At 38.3% G+C, this 14,822-nt stretch overlaps 1 protein-coding gene across 1 annotated transcript in view; it reads left to right on the top strand.

The window, feature by feature from the left end:
• DLG2 (discs large MAGUK scaffold protein 2) overlaps positions 1–14,822 on the top strand; it is an 812,204-nt gene that overhangs the window by 46,273 nt on the left and 751,109 nt on the right. The window contains exon 2 of the mRNA XM_060157866.1: positions 9,072–9,125. Coding sequence (XP_060013849.1) covers positions 9,072–9,125 — 54 coding nt within the window. The remainder of the gene's footprint in view (positions 1–9,071; positions 9,126–14,822) is intronic.

The following is a 14,822-nucleotide window of genomic DNA, read 5'->3' as shown; positions in this document are numbered from 1 at the left end:
TGAGGGCCCTGCCCTCACAATGACTACAGTTTCATCAAGGAGATGCAAATGTCACACATGAACCACTTAGCCATCAACATACGTGTAAGAACAGAAAGAAACGTTCATTAAGAATGGCAGAACTTGGTGCTTTCACGTAATTTCTTTTCCTTTATATTTATAATTTAATGTGAACTGAAGTAGTACAAATAATGAATGTTTTAAAATTTGAGAGGGGCAGGTTGGACAGATTGAGGCCTGCAGTGAGGATTGAGGAAGCATTCATGGAGAGTCTGGGACTTTAGATTGTCCTTGCAGGACGGAGGGAGCTTGGTTAGGAAGATAAGAGAGGGGACCATGATTGGTTCAGGATGTGGGAGAAGGAAGAAATGTAAACAGTGACCTTATAGTAGGCATAAGCAAGGCGTATGCTTGGAGTAGTGAGAGTCCTGGCCTGATGGAAGTAAAGGAGATGAGAGAAGGAAACTAAACAGCAATCACTGATCACCCACTGTGTGCAAGGCCCTGATCCAGGTACCACAGAAGAAACAGGCCCCACCTCAGCCTGATGAACTGGCTTTGAGCAAGATTTGACAGCTTGCTCAGAATTCTGGTACCCTAAATCTGGAAAATACAACGGGACTGCTAAGATTATAGCTCTTCAGTGGCTTTGCAAAATGGAGCAGATGGTATCCACATGGCTCTTTCCAGGAATAGCACCACGTGGAGTGAAACAGTGAATTAAGTAGGTATGGTTGTTGTGGCATGGGGCACATTGACTAAACCACATCTGAGATTTGAGCTAATGACTCCATTCTTCGTGCAAACTTCAGAGAGCATTTGCACAAATGAAGCAGTTAGATCTGTAAATGCTCAGTGTGAATCAGTGGGATTTGTGGCATCATGGACTAATAATGGGAAAAAGCAAGGGGCTCACAGTCAGAAGACCTAGGTTTGAATCTCAGCTTTGCTTTTCTCTAGATGTTTGGGAAATACACTGGATCACTCTGGGGTTCTGTTTACTTACCTATAGACAAGGGAAAGTTCCACCAGTCCCTCTGGGGTTCTGTGAAGAGCAGATAAGAAAGCAGAGGTGAAGAGCTTAGCATATTTCCTGACACACAGCGGGTATTGGTCAATGAATGTTAGTTCCCTTTCCTCTGCCTGTGGGAATGAAATGATCTAATGTGTGTGGACACACATCATAAATTATGAAGCATGATATAGGTGGCCAATCTAATATAATTATCTATTTGAGTTTGAGTGATGATCTACAGACCTAGTTTTGGTGAGTCTTTTATTTTAGCCTTTTACACTAACTGCAAAGAGGTATGTGGAGAGGGTGTAGGATGGAGGTCTGAAGAGTCTTCATAACAGCTCAAGCAATTTATATCTGTTTCTCCAAGTGGGATTGATTCTAGAGAAATATAGTAAGAAAAACTCTGTTTAGTTCTGGGTCTTTACTTTCTGTGCCTCATTCTCCAGGCTGCCCCATCTTTTCTGTGCTAGGGATAAAGAGGTGCCCAACTCAGCCTAACTGAGGCCCTTAGGATATCATTCATATTTTGCAAAATATTACAGTACCTTGTATTTTAAGGGAGGATCAAACAGACATGTTATCACTTTAATCCAAAGGGAAGAAATACTAATGGTGTATTTTCAAAGATCAGTGAAAGAATTTGTGTTGACTAAAACAGACTTCTGGATACGTATCAAATATTAATAGGGAGCAGAAGCAAATATTTTGTATGTAAGTGTTACCCACTTTGGAACTAGGCTGATAGGTTTGACTCTTGACCTTGCCGTTACCAGCTGGATGACCTTGAACAAATTGCTTAACATCTCTGTGCCTCAGTTTTCTGTAGAGTGAGGATATTATTATTTTTTTATTATTAAGAGAGTTCAGGCAAGCAGAGATGAATCGAGTTCAAGCCAAACATAAATCTGACATTCTTTCTTCCCATTTTCTGAGCCAGTCTGGTGGTAAGCTAGGTAGGTAATGATCCCTGCGTTTTATTAAGTGCTAGGGAGAGGAACCAGGGTATTAGCTTCCTCCAAAATTGCTCCCTTGAGATATCCTGCCATGACCATTAACCTGCAGTTATGCCTTGGCTAGCCAAGCCTTGGGCGCTCACATTGATCACTCACCCACTCACCTGGTATTGCCTCAGTGTCCTCACCTGTGAGGGGGGTTCCCCTATGTCACTGCAGGGTAAGGGCAAACCAGGTGACAGGCCAGAACCACTTGGCGCTGCTATTGGTGATGACTCAGATCAAATTGCACCCACCTGGCCGGTCTTGCGGAGAGGGAATATGAAAAGGGAGAGGAAATCCAGGAAAGCAAGAAATAACCACAGTAATAAATAATATAACCTTACATCTATAGAACACCTCGCTTTCTCACTTCACATGCATTATTTCCCTAGCTAACTTCTTGGGAAATAGGTTAACTGGAAAATAGCATTGTCCCATTTTTTAAGCAGGGTTTTGAAAGAGATTAAGGGACCTAGAAACCCTCTGAGAATTGGGAATTGAATCTGAGTCAGTACAGTGAGAAATTTCTCTTCAGACTGGCAAAGAGAAACTAGCAACTTTCGGGGCAGAAAATAACTGCATTTTTCGGCCTTAACTGGAAAAACTCAGGAGAGGGAAGCAGGAGATGGTGGTGGTTACCAGCATGGGTTCTGGGTCTGGAAAGGCCTGGGTTTGACACCTGGTTGTGATACCTCTTAGATTTGTGACCTTAGGCAAGTGATTTAGCCACTTTGAGCCTCCCCTTCTTTCTTTCTTTCTTTCTTTCTTCTTTTTTTAAATGAGAGTGATAATGTTTTCCTTAGAACATCTTGGGAAGTAAATGCATTGATGTATCTTAAGTATTTATCACAACCCTGGAACATAATATTCATTCAGTAAATGCTTAATATTTTATTATTGTTATTCTTGTTGCTATTATCCTGTCTTCTGTTTTGATACTAAATAATTGTGAGCTCTGAGGCATGCCTCTTCCTTTCTCTGTCTCCATTTCATACTTGTAAAATGAAAGGTAGAATTAAATGATTCTTAAGGCCTCAGCTTCAAGTTTTATGATTCTCGAGTAGATTTGTTCTTCCTGTTTTGTTTCCTCGTCTCTCATATAACCATCAATATGTCTTTAATCAGTAATTTACCAAAGAGTTTCTTTGGAGCTTACTCAAAGAAATCCTGATTGAGTCAGCCTGCGTGTGCCTGTGCTTCGCCTTCTCCTAAGTCGTGGCAACTTCAGGCTTGTTCATACAATGCACTAGGGCCAGAGGGAGGAGGGGCGGGTTTTGGAACCATCCTGGATCAAGGTAGATGTCTAATTTGGCTTTCAGCTGGCCTCTGAGTTGTTGGTGAACAGTCAAAATTAGAATCTAAAGAGTTCTGGTAAAGTGTGATTCCATTCTGAAAGGCAGTAGAGCATGATTGTCAAGAGCATGGACTCGGGGTTGGGAGGAGGATAAATTAGGAGTTTGGATTAACAGATACACACTACTATATATAAAATAGATAAACAACAAGGACCTACTGTATAGCACAGGGAACTATATTTATTATCTTGTAATAACCTATAATGGAAAAGAATCTGAAAAAAATACATAAAAATGAATACATATATGTATGTGTAACTAAATCACTTTGCTGTATACCTAAAACTAACACAACATTGTAAATGAACTATACTTCAATTTAAAATATGGTAAAAAAATAAATAACATAAAAGTATATAGCTTAAAAAAGAAAAGAGCATGGGCTCTGAGCCAGACTGTCAGATTGTTTGGGTTTGAAGACAATCTATTTACCAGATGTCTGACTTTGGGAAAGTTACCTAACCTCTATTTTCTCACCTGTAAATTGAGAATAACAGTGTCTCATTGGGTTATGTGAGGATTAACTAAGTTAATTGATATAAATAAGTGTCGCATAAGTATTTGCCTTTATTATTATCCATCCCAGTGTTAACATATCAGGAGATCTGTGTATGGTGGGTCATGGTACCGTGAGATTCCAGGTAGTCATGATGCTCGGCCAGTGATGATCAACCAGGCAACTACGGATCCTTCAAGTAGGTAGATCCTGGTATCTCCTTCAAGTAAGAGTAGGACCTTACCTGCGGACAACCAGGGGTGTGTGGCTCCACCCAACAGATTGTGGGAAAGAAGGAGAAGGAAGAAAGGGTTTCAGTCCAGAAGAGAACTACAGGCAGTCAATTGAGGCAGAAGTCCCCCCAACCACATCACAGTTTTTAATTTCCAGAATGGGCCAACATGATGGAGGATTAGGGAGAAAACCTAATAAAAATAACGTTGTCCTGAGTTCAGTCTTTAGCATACCAAATCAGTACTTAATGGGAGATATCTCATTTCAGAGCTGATTGGGTATGTGGGTAGTAACCCCCATGTTCTACTCCCCTGGTTAGGATCGGGACATGGTCTGATTGGGGCTCACCCTGATGACAGCCCTCTGTGGGAATTGTGAAGCTAAAAGACTGTTAATATGGTATCTTGTAGCATCCAATCTAAACCAGCTAATATTTATCTTGAGGTTCTGGGATCTCCACCTCTCTCAGTGAAATCATATTCCCACACAAATGGACTCATTTTAAAACTCAGTGAGTTCCATTTTGTTTTAAGTTGTCATGCCACACCGTAGATAGAGCCTGTGTTACTTCTTGCATATTCAGGAGCCTTGTCCTTTAAGAAGATAAGCCAAAGATTCTAGGCCCCCAGAACAGCTCACAAGTTATTCTTGCCATATTTACCTCCTGTTAATTTGGCCTCCTGTCAACTACCTGCCTTCTACTTGCATGTTCCAGGTCAGCTGAAATCCCTGCACAATTCCTAGCCGCATCAACGTTACTATTCAGTTCGTGCTGTATCTGGGTCACTTGGCTGTGTGGGTTTCTCTTCTTCTCTACTTCGCTTCTTAAAAGTTTAGGTATAGGCCTGGATTCGGTCTTTTGACCCTCCCGCTGGTTAGCCTGTACTTGTCGGACCTAAGCCTCGCAGAGTATGTTCTTTGACTGACTGGCTGCTCTACCACCCCTGCCAATACCTTGCTTGAAGGGTCTTCCTCTGGCTGGGTGACCACCTGCCCATTTATGTCAGAGGTATTTCACAGATCTGGCACTTAACAAATATCACATCAGTTGGAATTAATGAACTTCTTTGAAAATTTGCATTCACTATATAAGAGTCTTTATTAGTTACATTCTCTTAGTGGCAAGCAACAGAAATTTAGTTTCTCTTTTACTATCATAAGCAAAGTTATTGATGTAATATTTGGGTATCCCATGGAACCCAAGGACAGGAAGGTGGCAGGAATTTATGAATAACTTGATCTAATAATCTAAATTGTATCAGTATTTTCTCTGCTTGCATCTGGCTTCTCTATGATTATCTTTATTCTTCCCTCTTGCTATAAACTATTTTTTTTTCCCACATGGAAGAGAATGTAATATAAGAGTCAAACCATTTACATCTTATAGCTGGGTCGTGCAAGAGAGATGAATTTTCTTAAGCCTTTATATTTACATGAAGACAAGCCTTTAAGCTTCTGGTTTAAAGGAGAGTGTTTTTTGGGGGGGGGTTGTATTTGATACTGAAATCTCTTTCCAGTTAATGGAAATAAGCATATTGAAGGGGGATGCTGGAATCTGCTAAGTCATCCATTTGATTTAGGGGTTCATTTAAAGAGAATATCCAATATGGAGAGAGAAGGTGTGTATGGCGAGGCAGTGTGAAGTGTGGAGATGAAGCTTAGAGGGAATTATCAAAGTAACTGGGGAACTGGTTTTCAGACTCAGAAACCAAACTTGATCAAACTAGGCATGGACTCACATGATCTCAAAAGAGAGAAAAGAAACAGGAGTCAGGCTGAGCCGAGAGAAAAATCTGACATTAACAGCTGGAGAGAAAAGCACATTCATGGGCCATACCTAGAACTCTACTGCACTCTGTGCTACTACAACTTGGGGCTTTTATTCTCTGCTATTATGTGCCATTGAGTACCTAAAAGATTCCAGGAAGCTTCTGGGAAAATGGTCTGGGGAGGGCTGTGGGGGTCCTGGAGCAGAGCAATGGGGAATCTTCAGAAAGTCTGATGTAGTGGGATATTGTGTTATTCAGAATAGCCCACCCTGGCATCTCCTTGGCACTCACATCAGGGAGTTGCCAATGTCAGATGTATGTGATGTATGTTTGTTCACCCAATCCACACACGTTTGTTCATGCATTTTTAGCGACTTTTCTAGATGTAGGAATTAACTGTGCTTCTGGATCTTTTTAACACCAAGAAGGAGCAATGAACTTTCCACATTACATAGATTGTATTTCAATGCATAAATGCATAAATGCTTTTACATCCTGCATTTATGAAATAATTAATTATTATTTCAAAAAACTGGATAATTAAGTGTTGGTGCCTGGTTAAAGAAAGAAGGTGATAGTGGATATTGGAAAAGTCATCACAGTTTTGTTGGTAACATAAGATATTTTGAGGTTATCTCAGAAATGCTCTCCAAAGCTTTCAGTGAGATATTACTTTCCTTTGTACTATACTTTATAGCTACATTTAGTCAGTAATCCTACGTATTTCCTGAGCTCCTTCTGTGTACCCAGATGCTGTGAAAAAATCTAGGAAAGTATACAATCCTTGTCATTGAGAGAGTCTCATTGGAAAGACCAAATTTACATACATGAAATGGAAAATAGCAATAGAAACATACAAAAGTGATAAATGTCATTGTATAGGAACTGGGCCTATGCATAATATTTATTTCCAGACTACATTAATGCAATTTATAGAAGGAAAACAAGAGTAAGATGAGTTGAAAGTCCCAAATCAAATCAATGCATACTTATTGATCAAAGTGTAGTAGATAATAAGGGGAAATACAAGTATTGCATATGATACTCAGAAAGTTTGAAGTCTAGTCAAGAAGACAAGACACAAATCTTTTGAGAGTCCTGGGAACCAATTAGAAAGCACAGAAGAAACATCATCAAAACTAAAAAACAAACAACAAAAACCATTAAGGAATTACCAGTTTGCTTTCAACATCTAATATGCAAGATCCTGTGGCACCTCTTACCTTCAGGGTGGTCTTTGCTTTGCCTGGGTCTTACTTGCTGCTCTTGCTAGAGATCTCAAATCACTGCAGGCCTCTTGTGATGGAGACTCCTAGATAATGGAACCATAGAACAACTCAGTGTGGAAAACATGGATCAGAAAGGCTGGTGTGAAATCTCAGCTGTCATTTTCTCTGAGCCTCAGTTTTCTCATCTATAACATAGAGATAGTGACAATAATGCCTCATCAGTATGGTTTTGTGGAGATTAAATTAGGATATATGTACATATATATATTCTTATAAATGGACAAGTAATATGTGTTTAATAAATGGTAATTTTCATGATCTAATCAGTTCTTTTTAGTGCAACTGTGCCACTAACCTAGTATTGAGATCTCTGGGGCATAAACAATTCACAGACCATCCAATGGTATTTTATCCTTATGATAGTCCATCTTTAGGGGCATTAACTAATGATAGCATTTAACATTGATTCTGAAATTTATGTTTACAAAGCACATTTAAATATATCACCTCATTTATTCTTCAGACAACCTTTTTAGAAGGTGATTATTTCTATTTCCATTCTACAGAGAAGGAAAATGAGGCAAAGAGAGTTAGTGGGCTTGACCCCAGATCAAATTACCAAGAAGTTGCTGAGTCCCCAAATCATATAATCAGGAAGTTGCTAAACCAAACTTGAGCTCAGGTCTTCAGACTCCAAACCTCATGTTCTTCTCCCTATACTACAGGCCTCTTAACAAACACTGTTTTTTGGTGAGGTCCAGTGGAAACTGTCTTTCTCCAGAGCCCCTATTTATCCACAAGGTACTTGATATTAGGAGTTAACAAATAAACCATGAATATTTAGTTGACCCACTATGCAGATATGTAGAACAGGGTCGTGTTTTCACTGACCAGTGATTTTAGTTAAAACCTGGAATTTTGTTCTGTAAAATCTGCTGGATTGCCATTGGTTTTGCCATTAGATTAGGATTCCATAGGCACAGATTGACATTAAAAAGCTGTTAACTCTGTTAACTCCAGAGGGCATAGCTAATGAAATGTCCCAAAGTTGGGTACTTGCGCAAACTACCGTGTCGTATAGGACAGCTCTCGATTAATCATGATGAGACTATTTCCTCTATCTAAATGAAATCTGCAGTTTGGGAAGGAGATTAAAGATCCTTCAGGGCATGAAGGAAAAGTTGCTGTGAATATTCTAGAAACAGAAAATAAAGATAGATCTACTTAATATTCATGAAGTCAGATTGGTTGATGCAAATAGATTGCAATCTCTTATTTTCTAAGACTTGGCTTGTAACACTCCTGTATCAGTTTTACACAGATTCCTATTCAACTTTAAAAGGAATGGCTGTATTTTGGACAATTTTTTTAAAGAAACTTTAGCATATATAATATGATTTTCTGTCACCTTTGACTAATTTTTAATTTTCTGAGGATATCTAAAGTATATCCTCAAAGGTGCATAAACGACAAAGAAAAGGTATGACACAGCATGAAAAATAAGTAAATATATGTAAGATGTCAATAAGTGAACCCTTCTATTTTGTTTTGTATACAACATACTCTCAAAAGCCAGTTTAAAGAAAAGAGTTACATTGTTTTAGGTTTAATTTTGCTTCCATGAGAGAGAAATCAAAATTCTTTAGCACAGCCGTTTCATAAAGAAATTTTTAACTCCTCGCCAAGTTTATTGGAAGTCCTTGCCTCTTACACTGTACGAATCCTCACTTCCTCACCTTTGAGTTCTGTTGCTTACTTCATTTCATTATGTGGTCAATGTTGCAAACATATATTTGAAGGGAGGAGGGTGAAGGGGACTCTGAGCCACTTCATTTATCCCCCCCGCAACACCTGACATAGTGCCTATACAGGTTCTCAAGAAATACTGTTGAGCTCTTGGTTAAATAAGTTAACAGATCCTATCTCAGAATAGACAACTTGTTATTTAAAACTTTTTTCTATTTCTCTTTTTTAGGCCAGCCCTGCTCCTATAATTGTCAACACAGATACTTTGGACACGATTCCTTATGTAAGTAACATTTTTATTAAGACTATCTTTAAAAACCGATAGAACTCAATCAGCTGAATTTAAAATTTTGTACATATTCCGTTTTACCCAATCCAGATAATCTCGTGAAATGATGTGTAGCATGAGTTCTGTGAGTTTTCTTTTGATATTTGCTAACTCACAGCTTAGGCATGCTGACATTTTCCTCTTTGATTCATTGTTTTGTAAAGCACAAGGGCCTATCATGAGAAAAATAAACCGCAGCCAATTGTGATCAAATAATGTTAGTTTCTTAAGTGGTTCCCTGAAAAGAAATTGAACAAACTTCTCTGGGTTTCTTAATAAAGGAATACTCAAATCAATTTATATGATAGAGTCTAGAACATAATAAGTGATCATTAAATATTTAATGGATTTTGCTAGGCTTCTAACAAGAATTGGAACAAAATTTTGGGAGGATGAATTCTATCTATATATAATAAGATGTATGGTTTTATAGAAGCGTGGGGCATGAGATAAAAAGCACAGGCAGATCAGTAAAGCCCCAAATTCTGTATCTGAAATATAACCACTAGGATGGCCAAAATTCTTGACGACAGTCTGGCTGGGCAGGGGTGATGGGAAAGTGGTGCTGGGCCACAGTGGTATGAGTGGTTGACTTCATGGAGGTCCATAAAGTCGTAAAGCTTTGTGAGTCGCCCTAGCTGATGGATAGAGGAGAGTGATTTAGGAAGATGGGACACAGATGCATGCAGACAGAAGGTTTGAAGCAAAGAGAAGGGCTGCAGGCATAATGCACAAGAACAAACAGATCCCTGGTCTTTGATTAAATGAGTACAAAGTGCTTGGTAAGTACTGGCTATTCTCAGTCGTAGACCCCAACCTCAAATGCCTACAAGAACCAAGCAAGTCACAGAAACAGATGGAGCAGGAGGCATGGGGAGAGAGGGGAATAGAGAGCATGTGATCTTCCAAAGTGAGAGCACCTGCCACTTGGCTCCAGTGGGGGGGACCAAAGGGAAATGGGATCAAGAGTTGCCTGAACATTCCATTTCTCAAGAGAAATCAGAAATTTGAATTTTTATACAATTTTACAGGCAACTAATTCTCAAAAGTTCAAACACTCTTTGCCAAAGTGTGTCTAGTCTAAAGGCTGCCCTTTGGGAGATACCTGCCTCAGAGGAACTGGAGGTCCTGAGCAGGTTCTGCAAGCCGGGACTCGGCCACAGGGGAGCAGAATGCCAGAACTGGAGTGCAAGTTGGGACTTGATTACGGGGACAAGTGATTAAAACTGGGACGCAGGGTCAGGACAGGAATAACAGCGAGCTTGACTTTAATGCTGAATCACCTGAACTACTGAACTAGGGCTTCTTAAATCTTTCTGAGCAAGAGTCATTTGGGGTCAGACTGGAAATGGGGTTAAGCTTACCGGTAGGAATCAAGTGGCCCCACCTGTGGAAAGTAAACGACTCTGTTGGAAGGAAGCAAAGCAAATATTAAAAACACATAGTATTCCCTATTCTATCTCTCACTCTTCCTACCCTTCTTTGTTTTTCAAACGTTTATATTAGGATTATTGTATGCCTGAAGCTGCTTTAAGCACTTATCAAATATTAACTCATTTAATCCTCGTAACAACCCTATGAGATAGGTACTGTTAATTTCTCCATTTTACAGATGAGGAAACTGAGTCATAAAGAAGTTAAGTAACTTTCTCAAAATTGCACAGTAAGAGGCAGAGCCAAGAATGAATCTAGGTATCCTGGCTGTAGAGTTTGAGATCTTACTTGACTCTGATCTTTCTGCTGCTTGTGTTTCCTCCTTCCCTCCCTCCTTTTCTGCCTCTCAGCTTGAGAACAAAGTTTTGTTACTTACTCCCCAGCAATGTGTAGCTTTGGGTGGATGACAAGTTGTCACAGAAGCTTAAATACCCTTGAGGCAGGGATCCATATATATATTAAGGAATTCTGTGTCTTTAATATAATGAATCTCTTTACTATACCCATTGGCATCATCTAAAGCAGATGAGCAGTGCTTTGAAGTAGACATGGAGCAGAGAGACTTGACCGTGTTAAGTAGGACTGCTTTCTTGTGATAGACCTATATTTATTCAAAGCCTTCTATTAGGGTTTTCATGACTAACTTCCAGATGCCATCATGTACAAATAATTTATGAATAAGAATCTGAGGATTTTGAATAGACATGCTCAATTGGTAGCCCAACTGATTAGCTAGTAAAATCAGCCATGTATAACAAATTAATCAAATTGCTCTCATTCTCCTAAATATCAATTCTGTATCTGCTTTTGAGTTCTTCAAAGGAATTTTTTTTAATTATCTTCAACTTTGTTGTACTTAATGCAAACCCTCTTTGAGCTTCCTTAAGGGTAGGATCTTTAGACATGTTTGCTAGGTATGATGAAACTGTCCCAATTCTCATGGCAGTATGTTGTTGAGCTATTCATTTACTCCTTCTGGACGTAAATTGATGTATAAGATAGGAATTATAATATCTACCTCAGAGGTGTTAGTGAGGATCTCATAAGGTTATGTGTATGAAATCATGCTTCATTAACTTCCAGTTAATGGGGGTTTATTTATTTATTATTTTATTCAGTAAATACATATGCAGTAACATGTGCTAGACCCTGAGAATATTAAATATTAATATCTTCCCCCATGTTTGAGAAACATAACTATAATATATATTGAAAAATGGCAGATTTAGCACACAAGCATTAATGTAGATCAATGTGCTTTGTGTCTGGACATAGGCCTAACCCTCCCTTTTGTTCCTCCCTTTTGTTGACCTTGAACAAATCACTGTTCCTTTTGCAGTCTATTTTCTCATTCCTTGGTGTTCTATACTTTGTTTTCCTCTTTTCTGTCACATGTTCTAGTTCACATAATTTCAGTTCTATTTAATGAAAAAACAAATTCAGAGTTCCCCAGAGCATTTCAGTCATGTTGCATAAGAACATTTCCTTCCTTAAAATATTACCTAAATGACAAATTTTAACTTATGCATTAAAGTCCTCCCCCAAAATAATTTCATTACAAGTAAATGTATTAATTTTGCCAAATAGCAAATTTGGTTTTAGAAATATATAGTCCTCTGTGAAGCCATCTGTTCCTGGACTTCTGTTTGTTGGAAGATTATACTTTTTTTTTTTTTTTTTGCGGTACGCGGGCCTCTCACTGTTGGGGCCTCTCCCGTTGCGGAGCACAGGCTCCGGACACGCAGGCTCAGTGGCCATGGCTCACGGGCCCAGCTGCTCCGCGGCATGTGGGATCTTCCCAGACCGGGGCACGAACCCATGTCCCCTGCATTGGCAGGCGGACTCTCAACCACTGCGCCACCAGGGAAGCCCCCTGTTGGAAGATTTTAAATCACAGTTTCAATTTCAGTGCTTGTGATTGGTCTGTTCATATTTTCTATTTCTTCCTGATTTAGTCTCAGATGGTTGTACATTTCTAAGAATTTGTCCATTTCTTCCAGGTTGTCCATTTTATTGGCATATAGTTTCTTGTAGTAATTTCTCATGATCCTTTGTATTTTCGCAGTGTCAGTTGTTACTTCTCTTTTTTCATTTCTAATTCTATTGATTTGAGTCTTCTCCCTTTTTTTCTTGATAAGCCTGGCTAATGGTTTCTCAATTTTGTTTATCTTCTCAAAGAACCAGCTTTCAGTTTTATTGATCTTTGCTATCATTTCCTTAATTTCTTTTTCATTTATTTCTGATCTGATCTTTATGATTTCTTTCCTTCTGCTAACTTTGGGGTTCTTTTGTTCTTCTTTCTCTATTTTAGGTGTAAGATTAGGTTGTTTATTTGAGATATTTCTTGTTTCTTAAGGTAGGATTGTATTGCTATAAACTTCACTCTTAGAACTGCTTTTGCTGCATCCCATAGATTTTGGGTCGTCGTGTTTTCATTGACATTTGTTTCTAGGTATCTTTTGATTTCCTCTTTGATTTCTTCAGTGATCTCTTTGTTATTAAGTAGTGTGTTGTTTAGCCTCCATGTGTTTGTATTTTTTACAGATTTTTTCCTGTAATTGATATCTAGTCTCATAGTGTTGTGGTCAGAAAAGATACTTGATACAATTACAATTTTCTTAAATTTACCAAGGCTTGATTTGTGACCCAAGATATGATCTATCCTGGAGAATGTTCCATGAGCACTTGAGAAGAAAGTGTATTCTGTTTTTTTCGGATGGAATGTCCTATAAATATCAGTTAAGTCCATCTTGTTGAATGTATCATTTAAAGCTTTTGTTTCCTTATTTATTTTCATTTTGGATGATCTGTCCATTGGTGAAAGTGGGGTGTTAAAGTCCCCTGCTATGATTGTGTTACTGTCAATTTCCCCTTTTATGGCTGTTAGTATTTGCCTTATTTATTGAGGTGTTCCTATGTTGGGTGCATAAATATTTACAATTGTTATATCTTCTTCTTGGATTGATCCCTTGATCATTATGTAGTGTCCTTCTTTGTCTCTTGTCATAGTCTTTGTTTTAAAAACCTTTACAGACAAGTAAAAGCTAAGAGAATTCAGCACCACCAAGCCAGCTTTACAGCAAATGCTAAAGGAACTTCTCTAGGCCGGAAACACAAGAGAAGGAAAAGACCTACAATAAAAACCCCAAAACAATTAAGAAAATGGTAATAGAACATACATACTGATAACTACCTTGAATGTAAATGGATTAAATGCTCCAACCAAAAGACATAGATTGGCTGAATGGATACAAAAACAAGACCTGTATATATGCTGTCTACAAGAGACCCACTTCAAACCTAGGGACAATACAGACTGAAAGTGAGGGGATGGAAAAAGATATTCCATGCAAATGGAAATCAAAAGAATGCTGGAGTAGCAATTCTCATATCAGACAAAATAGACTTTAATATAAAGACTATTACAAGAGACAAAGAAGGACACTACATAATGATCAAGGGATCAATCCAAGAAGGTGTAACAGTTGTAAATATTTATGCACGCAACATAGGAGTACCTCAATACATAAGGAGAATTATAACAGCCATAAAATGGGAAATCGACAGTAACACAGTCATAGTAGGGGATGTTAACACCCCACTTTCACGAATGGACAGATCAACCAAAATGAAAATAAATAAGGAAACACAAGCTTTAAATGTTACATTAATCAAGATGGGCTTGATTGATATTTATAGGACATACCATCCAAAAACAACAGAAAACACTTTCTTCTCAAGTGCTCAGGGAACATAGATCATGTCTTGGGTCACAAATCAAGCCTTGGTAAATTTAAGAAAATTGATATTGTATCAGGTATCTTTTCTGACCATAATGCTATGAGACTAGATATCAATTACAGGAAAAAAATCTGTAAAAAATACAAACACATGGAGGCTAAACAATACTCTACTAAATAGCTAAGAGATCACTAACGAAATCAAAGAGGAAGTAAAAAAATACCTAGAAACAAATGACAGTGAAAACATGATGACCCAAAACCTATGGAATGCAGCAAAAACAGTTCTAAGAGGGAAGTTTATAACAATACAATCCTACCTCAAGAAACGAGAAACATCTCAAATAAACAACCTAATCTTACACCTAAAACAATTAGAGAAAGAAGAACAAAAGAACCCCAAAGTTAGCAGAAGGAAAGAAATCATAAAGATCAGACCAGAAATAAATGAAAAAGAAATGAAGGAAACAATAGAAAA

This window comes from Lagenorhynchus albirostris, chromosome 9, assembly GCF_949774975.1.
Source record: "Lagenorhynchus albirostris chromosome 9, mLagAlb1.1, whole genome shotgun sequence".
Classification (NCBI taxonomy): Eukaryota; Metazoa; Chordata; class Mammalia; order Artiodactyla; family Delphinidae; genus Lagenorhynchus; species Lagenorhynchus albirostris.
The sequence above is the reverse complement of the archived record's forward strand: the minus strand, read 5'-3'. Positions and strand labels throughout refer to the sequence as shown.